This window comes from Eumetopias jubatus, unplaced genomic scaffold (assembly GCF_037043125.1).
Source record: "Eumetopias jubatus isolate StellerSeaLion01/CBP00866 unplaced genomic scaffold, mEumJub1_p1.0 scaffold_7, whole genome shotgun sequence".
NCBI lineage: Eukaryota > Metazoa > Chordata > Mammalia > Carnivora > Otariidae > Eumetopias > Eumetopias jubatus.
Window position 1 is genome coordinate 146,093,154 of NW_028274813.1, and position 12,366 is coordinate 146,105,519.

The window sequence follows — 12,366 nt, forward strand, 5'->3', positions numbered from 1 at the left end:
ATATCTCCCACAGTCTAGAGGTAAGAAACCGGGAGCTGTGATTCTGTGTGCAGATATAGGAAGATAAACAGAAGGGGGAGGGAGCCGCCATAAGCTGGCGCCGGGAACATGATATAACACTGGAGCACAAAAGCGTCCTGCACTGGGGACAAGGCACAGACTTGGAGACTGATAGAGGCAGGGAAAGGACCTTAGTGCAGCCCCCAGACAGGATCTAGGAGCTGCAGGTGTGCGGACATGGACTGGGGGTGGCCCGAAGTTTTATTTATTTATTTATTTAAAGATTTTATTTATTTATTTGCCAGAGAGAGACACAGTGAGAGCAGGAACACAAGCAGGGGAAGTGGGAGAAGGAGAAGCAGGCTTCCCGCTGAGCAGGTTGCCCAATATGGGGCTCGATCCCAGGACCCTGAGATCATGACCTGAGCTGAAGGCAGACGCTTAACAACTGAGCCACCCAGGCACCCCGGTGGCCCAAAGCTTTATAAGCAAAAAGGGCAGAAACAGGCCGGACCTGGGTTCCACTGCTGGGAGTGTTGCTGTGGGGTGCACAACTGGAGAGGCTGTGGTTTTTAGCAGTGCAGACAGAAACGGAGACAGTGTGGACTGCAGAGCTCAGTGAAGGTCAGACTGCGATTTTTCTCTGTTCTGAGACAGAGAGGTTTGGATGCGGTCACTTCTGCTCTGACTCTCGGAAGAGACGTGGAAAGCCTCCAGGGAAGGCCACCAGAGAACAACATCCCCCCAAAACCAGTTTTCACTGAGGCCCCTTCTATCCCCCAACAGAGGGCAGGGCAACTCTGCCTAAGCAGAGTCTGAGTAACAGTGTGGCAAAACCCTCCCCCAGAAGACATCCTGGAAGAACAAGAGGACGACAATCCTAAGGTCCCTATAAAACAGGTGCATCTTGCTTGGGTCGTGGTTAATACTTTGGACTCTATACATTCCCTCAACCAGTCCCCACCAGAATGACTAAGAGGAGGAACCCCCAATGAAGAAAAGGATCAGAGACTACAGGCCTCTGCCACAGAACTAATGGATATGGATATAAACAAGATGTCAGAAATTGACTTCAGAGTAACAATTACGAAGTCAATATCTAGGCTTGAGAAAAATATTAGCAACAATATAGAATCTCTAAGTGCAGAAATGAGATCTAATCAGGCCGAACTTAAAAATGCTACAAATGAAATGCAGTCTAAACTGGATACTCTGACTGCCAGGGTAACCTAAGGCAGAAGAACAAATTAGTGGGCTACAGGATAAGATGATAAAAAAGGAAACCGAGGAGGCATGGGAAAAACAGTTTAAGCCCAAGAGATCAGACTGAGAGAGATTAATGACACTATGAAACGCTCCATGTCAGAATTATTGGGATCCCTGAGGGGGTGCAGAGACAGAGGTCTAGAAAAAATATTTGAGCAAATCATAGATGAGAATTTCCCTAATCTGGGGAAGGAAACAAGCATTCGTGTCCAAGAGGCAGAGAGGACCCCTCCCAAGATGAATGAGAACAGACCGACTGCCCAACATATAATTGTACAATTTGCAAATCTTAGATCCAAGGAAACAATCTTGAAAGCGGCTAGGGGAAAGAGATTTCTTATGTACAGAGGGAGGAACATCAGTGTAACGTCAGAGTAATGTCAGACCTGTCCACAGAGACCTGGCAAGCCAGAAAGGGCTGGCAAGGCATATTCAGGGTACTAAATGAGAAGAACATGCAGCCAAGGATACTTTATCCAGCAAGGCTGTCATTCAGAATGGCTGGAGAGACAAGGAGCTTCCAAGACCGGCAGAAACTGAAAGAATATGTGACCACCAAGCGGGCCCTGCAAGAAATATTAAGGAGGGTTCTATAAAAGAAGAAAGACACCAAGACTAATATAGACCAGAAATTTACAGAGACAATCTATAGAAACAAGGTCTTCACAGGCGACATGATGACAAAATCGTATCTTTCAATAATCACTCTCAACATGAATGCCCTAAATGCTCCCGTGAAATGGCACAGGGTTGCAGATTGGATAAAAAGATATGCCCATCCATATGCTGTCTACAAGAGACCCACTTTGAACCTAAAGATACATCTGGACTGAAAGTGAGGGGACGGAGAACCATTTTTCATGCCAACAGACCTCAAAAGAAAGCTGGGGTAATAATTCTCGTATCAAACAAATTAGATTTTAAGCTAAAAACTGCAGTAAGAGATACAGAAGGACACTATATCATTCTTAAAGGGTCTATCCAACAAGAAGATCTACTAATTGTAAATATCTACCCCCCCAACATGGTAGCAGCCAACTATATAAGCCAATTGTTAACCAAAATAAAGAATCCTATTGATAGTACTTTAATAGTAGGAGACCTCAACACTCCACTCTCAGCTATAGACAGATCATCTAAGCAGAAGATCAACAAAGAAGAAAGACCTTTGAATGACACACTGGGCTAGATGGACCTCATAGATATATATAGAACATTCCACCCTAAAACAACAGAATACTCATTCTTCACGAGTGCACATGGAACTTTCTCCAGAATAGACCACATACTGGGTCATAAATCAGGTCTCAACTGATACCAAAAGACTGAGATTACCCCCTGCATATTCTCAGACCACAAATGCTTTGAAACTGGAACTCAATCACAAGAAAAAATTTGGAAGAAATTCAAACATGAAGCTAAAGACCATGCAGCTTAAGAATGATTGGATCAACCAGGAAACTGAAGAACTCAAAGAATTCATGGAAACCAATGAGAACGAAAACACATCAGTCCAAACGCTATGGCATACTGCAGAGGCGGTCCTAAGGGGGAAATACATAGCCATCCAAGCCTCACTCAAAAAAATAGAAAAATCCCAAATTCACAAATTAACTTTACACCTTAAAGAACTGGAGAAAGAACAATAAATAAAGCCTAAGCCAAGCAGGAGAAGAGAAATAATTAAGATTAGAGCAGAAATCAATGAATTAGAAACTAGAAATACAGTAGATCAGATCAATGAAACTAGAAGCTGGTTCTATGAAAGAATTAATGAGTCGATAAATCACTGGCCAGACTTATCCAAAGGGAAAGGGAAAGGACCCAAATTAATAAAATTATGAATGAAGGGGGAGAGATCATGACTAACACCAAGGAAATAGAAACAATTATTAGAAATTATTATCAACAACTGTATGCCAATAAATTAAGCAACCTGGAAGAAATGGATGCCTTCCTGGAAACCTATAAACTGCCAAGACTGAAAGGGGAAGAAATAGACAACCTGAATAGACGAGCAATAACCAGTGACAAAATTGAAGCAGTGTTCAAAAACCTCCCAAAAAACAAGAGTCCAGGGCCTGATGGATTCCCTGGGGAATTCTACCAAACATTCAAAGAAGAAATAATACCTATTCTACTGATGCTGTTTCAAAAAACAGAAACAGAAGGAAAACTTCCAAACTCATTCTATGAGGCCAGCATTACCTTGATCCCCAAACCAGGCAAAGACCTCATCTAAAAGGAGAATTACAGGCCAATATCCCTGATGAATATGGATGCCAAAATTCTCAAGATGATCCTGCTAATAGGATCCAACAGTACATTAAAAGGATTATCCATCATGACCAGGTGGGATTTATCCCTGGGATGCAAGGGTGGTTCAACACTCACAAATCAATCAACGTGATAGAACACATTAATAAAAGAGACAAGAACCACATGGTCCTCTCAATTGATGCAGAAAAAGCATTTGACAAAATACAGCATCCTTTCCTGATTAAAACTCTTCAGAGTATAGGGATAGAGGGAACATTCCTCAAGTTCATAAAATCCATCTATGAAAAGCCCACAGCAAATATCATCCTCAATGGGGAAAAACTGAGAGCCTTTCCCTTAAGATCAGGAACATGACAAGGATCCCTATGGCCACTATTGTTCAACATAGTACTAGAAGTCCTAGCAACAGCAATCAGACCATAGAAAGAAATAAAAGGTATTCAAATTGGCAAAGTAGAAGTCAAACTCTCTCTCTTCACAGATGACATGATACTTAATGTGGAAAATCCAAAAGACTCCACCTGCAAATACTAGAATTCATACAGGAATTCAGTAATGTGGCAGGATACAAAATCAATGCACAGAAATCAGTTGCTTTCCTCTACACGAACAATGTAACTGTAGAAAGAGATATTAGGGAATCGATTCCATTTACAATAGCACCAAAAACCGTAAGATTCCTTGGAATAAACCTAACCAAAGAGGTAAAGGATCTATACTCTAGAAACTACAGAACACTTATGAAAGAAACTGAAGAAAACACAAAAAGATGGAAAAACACTCCATGTTCATGGATCAGAAGAATAAACATTGTTAAAATGTGTATTCTGGGGGTGCCTGGGTGGCTCAGATGGTTAAGCGTCTGACAGAGTCAGGTCATGATCCTAGGGTCCTGGGATCCAGCCCTGCATTGGGCTCCCAGCTCAGCGGGGAGTCTGCTTCTCCCCCTCCCTCTGCTTCTCCCCCTGTTGGGGCTCTTTCTCTCTCTGTATCTCTGTGTCTCGAATGAATAAATTAAAAAAAAAATGTGTATTCTGTCTAGAGCAATGTATACCTTCAATGGCACTGTAATGAAAATACCAGTGGCTGGAACAAACAATTCTAACATTTGCATGGAACCAGAAAAGACCCCGAGTTGCCAAGGAAATGTTGAAAAAGAAAACCAAAGCTGGGGGCATCAAGTTGCTTGATTTCAAGGTATATTACAAAGCTGTGATCACCAAGTCAGCATGGTACTGGCAAAAAAAAGACACATAGATCAACGGAACGGAATAGAGACTCCAGATATGGACCCTCAACTCTATAGTCATGGTTAACTAATCTTCAATAAAGCAGGAGAAAATACCCAATGGAAAAAAGACAGTCTCTTCAGTAAATGGTGCTGGGCAAATGGGACCATTACATACAAAAGAATGAAACTCGACCATTCTCTTAGAGCATACACAAAGATAAACTCTAAATGGATGAAAGACCTCAGTGTGAGACACGAATCCATCAAAATCCTAGAGGAGAACATAGCAGTATCCTTTTTGACACTGGGCACAGCAACTTCTTTCAAGATACGTCTCCAAAGGCAAGGGAAACAAAATTGAAAATGAACTTTTGGGACTTCATCAAGATAAAAAACTTCTACACAGCAAAGGAAACAGTCAAGAACACTAAGAGGTAACCCATGTAATGGGAGAAGATATTTGCAAATGACACTATAGATAAAAAGCTGGTATCCAAGATCTATAAAGAACTTCTCAAACTCAACACCCAAAAAAATAATCATATCAAAAAATGGGCAGAAGGCATGAACTTCTCCAAAGACATACAAATGTCTAACAGACACATGAAAAATGTTCAACATCATTAGGCATCAGGGAAATTGAAATCAAAACCACATTGAGATACCACCTTACACCAGTTAGAATGACAAAATTAACAAGGCAGGAAACAAGAAATGTTGGAGAGGGTGTGGAGAAAGGGGAACTCTCTTACACTGTTGGTGGGAATCCCAGCTTGTATAAGCACTTTGGAAAACAGTATGGAAGTTCCTCAAAAATTTAAAAAGAGGGCTACCCTATGGCTCAACAATTGCACTACTGGGTATTTACCCCAAAGATACAGATATTGTGAAAAGAAGGGGCACATGCACCCCAATGTTCACAGCAGCAATGTCCGCAATAGCCGAACTGTGGAAAGAGCCGAGATGCCCTTCCACAGATGAATGGATAAAGAAGATGTGGTACATATATAGAATGGAATATTACTCAGTCATCAGAACGGATAAATACCCATCATGTGCATCGACATGGATGGAATCGGAGGGGATTATGCTAAGCAAAATAAATCAAGCAGAGAAAGTCAATTATCGTATGGTTTCACCTGTATGTGCAATATAAGGAATAGCATGGAGGACATTAGAAGAAGGAAGGGAAAATTGAAGCGGGGGAATTGGCAGGGGAGACGATCCATGAGAGACTATGGACTCCGGGAAACAATCTGAGGGTTTTAGAGATGGGGGGGGCAGGGGGAGGGGTTAGCCCGGTGATGGGTATTAAGGAGGGCATGTACTGCATGGAGCAATGGGTGTTATACATAAATAATGAATCATGGAACACTACACCAAAAATTAATGAAGTGCTGTATGGTGACTAACATAACATAATAAAAAAATAAAAAAAATAAAAAAATAAAATATATTGACAGAAAAAGAATTTATGCTATAACTTGCTGTGTACACTATATCACTGTTGGCAATTGAAGATCAGAAACAACTTAAATGTTCATCCAAAGAGGATTGGTCTATGATATATTCACAGAATTAAATACTTGTAAAAAAGGAGGAGGCTCTTTACATTTTTGTATGGTATAATCCTCAAAATTTAAATTATAAAATAATTTGGAGAAGTAAACAGACTTCTAGGTATGTATATATGAATATGCATTACTTGCATATGTTTAAGTTATTTCTGGAAGGATGCAAAAGAAACTTATGACTTGGTTGCTTCTGGGGAGAGGAACTGAGTACTTGGCTGGAGAACTAGCACAGGAAGAAAAATTTTCACTGTAAACTTTCCGTACAATTTGGATTTTTAGAGAATGAATGGTTTAAAATACAAATTTAAAATGATTTAAAATGATCATGTATATTACTTATTTTTCATGTTATTTATAAACAGTGTATCAATTAATAACATAGATGACATTCAAAATATGACTTATGTGTGTTATGAGTAAAAGGGAAGGAGATTTAAATACCATTATTGATGATGTACTTCTCAATGTCAGTAAGTTCCTTTTTGAAACTAATGAAGTATTTGTATAGGGCCCACATGAAAGCCTGGTATGTCCTAAAGGGAGCTTCAGTCAACTTCTTAGGAAGAGAACCATTTCCAGGTAACACGCCTTCGGAGCTGTGCCCCATTACTTCATCGATGAACTCCTGGAGTCGAAACACAACCTGGCCATATGCTGCTATTTGTTCTAGCACTGATCGTAAACAGCTCTATAAAAGAAGCAAACCGCAAAATTTGAAGTGTTCTAGGAACATTCAAATACATATTCCTTCACTAAAATATTTATTTTATGACTGTTTTAAATAGTATGCTTAATATAAGAAAAATAAAGCAAAGTTTTATACTCAAAGTAAATAATGTAAGCATTAATTTCTACAGAATGAATATAGAATCATGGCTTATACTTTTTAAAACCACATATAAGGTAAATAAATGTACTACAAGCAAAAAATTTATAGTACACAGCTTCCTAATACAGAATTGACAGAATTGAAAAGCAGAAAATACAAACTGAAACTAAATGTAAATATAACAAAAATATTAAAGAATTCTCTAGCACTGCAAAGATACAAAATTTAATTTTGCCTTTTGGATCTTAAGTATATTTAATAATTAATTTTAATATTGCAAAATGTTTTAAAGTTACAGAACCACAGTTTACATAAGTCCTATTATTTAATATTAACTATAATAAATACAAATAACTTACATGTGTCAAATGAGTTACCATAATACTGTTTCTCACAGTTACCTTCCCATCTATCAACTGAAATATAAAGAGTTTTTTTACCCCCGAAAGTAACCTAAAATGAAATAAAAAAGATGAATGTACTTTAAGTCTACAAAAATATTCATTACAGTAATGTCTAAGAATTTCTTTTCTTATACATTTTTATTTAAAATCTAGATAGTTAACATATAGTGTAATACTGGTTTCAGGAGAATTTAGTGATTCATTACTTACATATAAAACCCAGCGCTCATCATAAGAACTGCCTTTCTTATTAGCCTATACCCCACCCATCTCCCTCCATCAACCCTGTTTTTTTCTCTATTGTTATGAGTCACTTATGGTTTGCCTTCCCCCCTTCTCTTTTTTCTCCCTTCCCACACATTCATCTGTTGTTTCCCAAATTCCACATATGAATGAAATTATATGGTATTTGTCTTTCTCTGACTGACTTACTTAGCATAATACACTCTTAGCTCCATCCTTTTAAAAATTGCAAACAATGCTTAAGAAATTTTAATGAAAGATTCAGAATTGGGGGTTGGGGCAAAGATGTCAGATAATTAGAAAATAGAAGGCATCAATCTTTTTATCCGATTACCTTAAGATTCAAGATATTTGAATCATCTTAGAGAGAAGTCAAAATAGTGTTGTCAATATCATCTTAGAGAGAAGTCAAAATAGTGTTGTCAAAGCATTTCTTCACCTGTGTGATGGCCCAAACAGATCTTTCCATTTTTAAAAATGTCAATACTAGGAGAGGCAAGATGATGGAAGAGTAGGGGACCTCATTTCATCTGGTCCCCTGAATTAAGCTAGATAACTACTGAATCATTCTAAACACCTATGAATTCAACCTGAGATGTAAGAAAAGAATTGCTGGAATTCTACAAATAAAAAAGCGACCACTTTTTGCAAGGTAGGATTATGGAGAAGTGAAACTGAGGGGATTTATCGGGAGATAAATGGCAGGGAAGGGAGCCTCCGAAAGCTGGCTAATGGAAAGTGATATAGCCCCCGAGGGCAAAAAAGCAGAACTTTTAGAAATCTGCTACAGTGAGAGATGTCCCTGCCTGAAAGGTGCTGTGGTGAAGCAGGGCAGAATCGTAGGTGGGACACTATGGGCTTAATATCCCCAGGGTGCCAGAAAGAATGGGGGTACCTGAGCTGGCAGAGTTCCCAAGCATTGGAGCTGGGAAACCGGTTACGGTCAGCAAGCCCAGGAGGGAGTTCTCAGCTCAGTTTGCCATAAACCGTGAACCACTGCCTGATCTCATGACTGCTCTCCATGTGGGGGCCTTGCAAAGGACAGTGACCTGGCAACCCTCTGCCTTTCCCCGGGAGGATCAGTGTGGGTACGCACAGCAGGAGTCTGCAGAGTTTGGCAAACAGTGAGATCTTTCAACTCTGGGGCTGGAGATGGGGGTGTGGCCATTTTTATTTGCACCCTCTAAAGAGGAATGGAAAGCCTGCTGGGAACAAAAGCCACACAAAGAAACAGCTTACACTGAGCCCTGCACCCTGGCAAGGGAACAATGCAACTCTGCCCAGGCAAAGATACCTGACAATCAGCACAGCAGGCCCCTCCTCCAGAGGACTAGCTGGAAGAACAGGTGAAAAGCAAGTTTATGGATGAAACAGGACTGTAAAACTCCAGTGGTAGGGGAAAATAGTATATAGAATTTGAGGTATTTTCTCATGATTTGTTTATCTTTCAGTTTAAAATTTTCCATTTCATTTTTTTTCTTTTTTCCCCTCTTCAACTAGTTTCTTATTTTAATTCAACTTGTTTTTAAGCCTTTTTTAAACTTTCATTTTTTACATTTTTTAGATATATTCTTCAATTTTGGCTTCTACTCACTGTATTCATTTCTATTTTTGTATGTATATAAGTTTTCTCTGTAAGACAGAACTTTATAATTCTCTTTACAATTTTGGGAATCTAGTGTCTTCTAACACACAGACCAAAATACATTCAGGACCAAGTGGATCACCCTGTCTTGTCCACCCTGGGAGATTATATTCTTTCTTCCCCTGCCCCTTTTTTTCTCTTTCCTTCTTTTTCTACTCTGTTTTGGTTTCTTACCTCCTGGGATTTGTCTAGTGTGTATTTAGATTGGGTCAAGGTTGGTATTTTTTATTTTGCTCATTCATTCATCCATTCTTCTCTGGGCAAAATGACTAGAAGGAGGAATTCACAACAAAAGAAAGATCCAGAAGTAATACTCTGCTACAGATCTAATTGATATGGATGTAAGATATCAGAGCTGGAATTCAGGATAACAATTATAAAGTTACTAACGAGGTTTGAAAATAGCATAAAAGACACTAGCGAATCTCAGTGCAGAAATGAAATCTAATCAGTCCGAACTGAAAAATGCTCTAACTGCAATGCAATCTAAATTGGATGCTCTAACAGCTAGGGTAAATGAGGCAGAAGAAGGGGTAAGTGACATAAAAGACAAGCTGACAGAAAGGAAGGAAGCCAAGGAAAAGAGGAAAAACAAATAGTGGACCATGATGGGAGGCATCGAGAAACCAGCAACGCTATAAAATGAAATGATATTAGAATTATTGGAGCCCCCAAATGTGGAACATATGAAATAGCATGGAGGACATTAGAGGAAGGAAGGGAAAACTGAAGTGGGGGAGATCAGAGGGGAAAACAAACCATGAGAGACTATGGACTCAGGGAAACAATCTGAGGGTTTTAGAGGGGAGGGGATGGGGGGATGGGTGAGCCTGGTGATGGGTATTAAGGAGGGCACGTGTTGCAATGAGCACTGGGTGTTACATGTTCCATGAATCATGGAACACTCATCAGAAACTAATGAAGTACTGTATGGTGACTAACATAACATAAAAAAAATAAATGTTTTACATTACCTTGTTTGTTTTCAAGACATTTATAAAGCATGTAAAACCCTTAGTTAATAGTATGTCAGCAGTTTGTACTCAATAAATGATATTTTAGGGGAAAAAAAACAAAAAACAACAAAAAAGAATTAATGGAGTCCCTGCAGGAAAAGAAAGAAAGAGAGGGACAGAAGGTATATTTGAAGAAATCATAGGTGAGAACTTTCCTACTCTGGGACGGAAACAGGCATTTCAAATCCGAGAGAGAGAGAGGACCCCTCCCAAAAATCAATAAAAACAGATTAACACCCCAACATGTAATAGGGAAGCTTGCAAATTTCAGAGATAAAGAGCAAATCCTGAAAGCAGCTCAAGACAAGAGGTTCGTAATGTACAATGGTATAAACATTAGGCTGGCAAAAGACCTATCCACAGAGATAGGTCAAAAGGAATGGCATGATATATTCAGTGTGCTAAATGAGAAAAATATATAGCCAAGAATACTTTATCCAGGAAGGCTGTCATTCAGAATGGAAGGAGATAATAAAGAGCTTCCAGGACAGACAGAAACTGAAAGATTATGAAACCACTAAACCAGCTGTGCAAGAAATATTAAGGGTGATCCTGTAAGCAAAGAGAGAGCCCAAAAGTAACAAAGACCAGAAAGAAACAGACAATCTAAAGAAACAGGGAATTTACAGGTAATACAATGGCACTAAATTCCCATCTTTCAACAATTACTCTGAATGTAAATGGGCTAAACGCTCCAATCAAAAGACCCAGGGTATCAGATTGGATAAAAAAAAAACAAGGCCCATCCATATGCTGTCAACAACAGACTCATTTTGGATCTAAAGAGACCTTCAGATTGAGAGTGAGGGGGCAGGGAACCATTTACCATGTTAATGGGCATCAAAAGAAAGCTGGGGTAGCAATCCTTGTAGCAGATGAATTAGACTTTAAACCAAAGTGTAGTATGGGATAAAGAGGGATACTATATCATACTTAAAGGGTCTTTTCAACAAGAAGATCTAACAATTATAAATATTTATGCTAACTTGGGAGCAGCCAATAATATAAACCAATTAATAACCAAATTAAAGAAACACATTGATAATAATACAATAATAGCAGGGGACTTTAACAGCCCACTCACAGCACTGGACAGATCATCTAAGCAGAGATCAACAAGGAAACAAGGGCTTTGAATGATGGACTTCATTCCATCCTAAAGCAACAGAAAATGCATTCTTCTCAAGTGCACATGAAATATTCTCCAGAATAGATCACATACAGGATCACAAATCAGGTCTCAACCAATTCCAAAAGTTTGGGATTATTCCCTGAGTATTTTCAGACCAAAATGCCTTAACCCTGAACTCAATTACACGCAGAAATCTGGAAGGAACACAAACACGTGAAGGTTAAAGAGCATCCTACTAAGGAATGAATGGGTCAACCAGGAAATTAAAGAACAATGTAAAAAATTCATAAAAACAAATGAAAATGAAAACAAAAGTTCAAAACTTTTGGGATATAGGAAAGGTGGTTCTAAGAGGACACTGTAATACAAAAACCTTTCTCAAAAAATTAGAAAAATCTCAAATATACAAGCTAACCTTAAATCTAAAGAAGGTGGAGAAAGAATAGCAGCTGGTGAATTGTTGAACACTACATCTGAAACTAAGTATGTACTATATGTTGGCTAATTGAATTAAAAAAAAAAGTTGTGGAAGTTTCAAAGAAAAAAAAAAAGAATGTCAATATTATCCTTTGTGGCAGAGAGGCCCAGAACCTGGAAATTTTAGTAGTACCAGCACTACATGTTGCATTTCTCATTTCCATTTTTATATGAACACAATCTAAATTCTCTTTTTTTTTTTTAACAACCTAAATTTGTAGATTCCTGGTTTCCAGATATAGGACCTGGACATACTCTGGTATAGGACA

At 38.7% G+C, this 12,366-nt stretch overlaps 1 protein-coding gene across 3 annotated transcripts in view; it reads right to left on the reverse strand.

Moving 5' to 3' along the window:
- The window catches only part of TUBGCP5 (tubulin gamma complex component 5), a 103,147-nt gene that overhangs the window by 35,779 nt on the left and 55,002 nt on the right, over positions 1–12,366 (reverse strand). For all 3 annotated transcript variants that reach the window (XM_028087279.2, XM_028087280.2, XM_028087277.2), the window contains exons 9-10: positions 7,540–7,633; positions 6,793–7,039 (exon numbers count right to left, since the gene is read on the reverse strand). In XM_028087279.2, the coding sequence (XP_027943080.1) occupies positions 6,793–7,039; positions 7,540–7,633 (341 nt within the window). The remainder of the gene's footprint in view (positions 1–6,792; positions 7,040–7,539; positions 7,634–12,366) is intronic.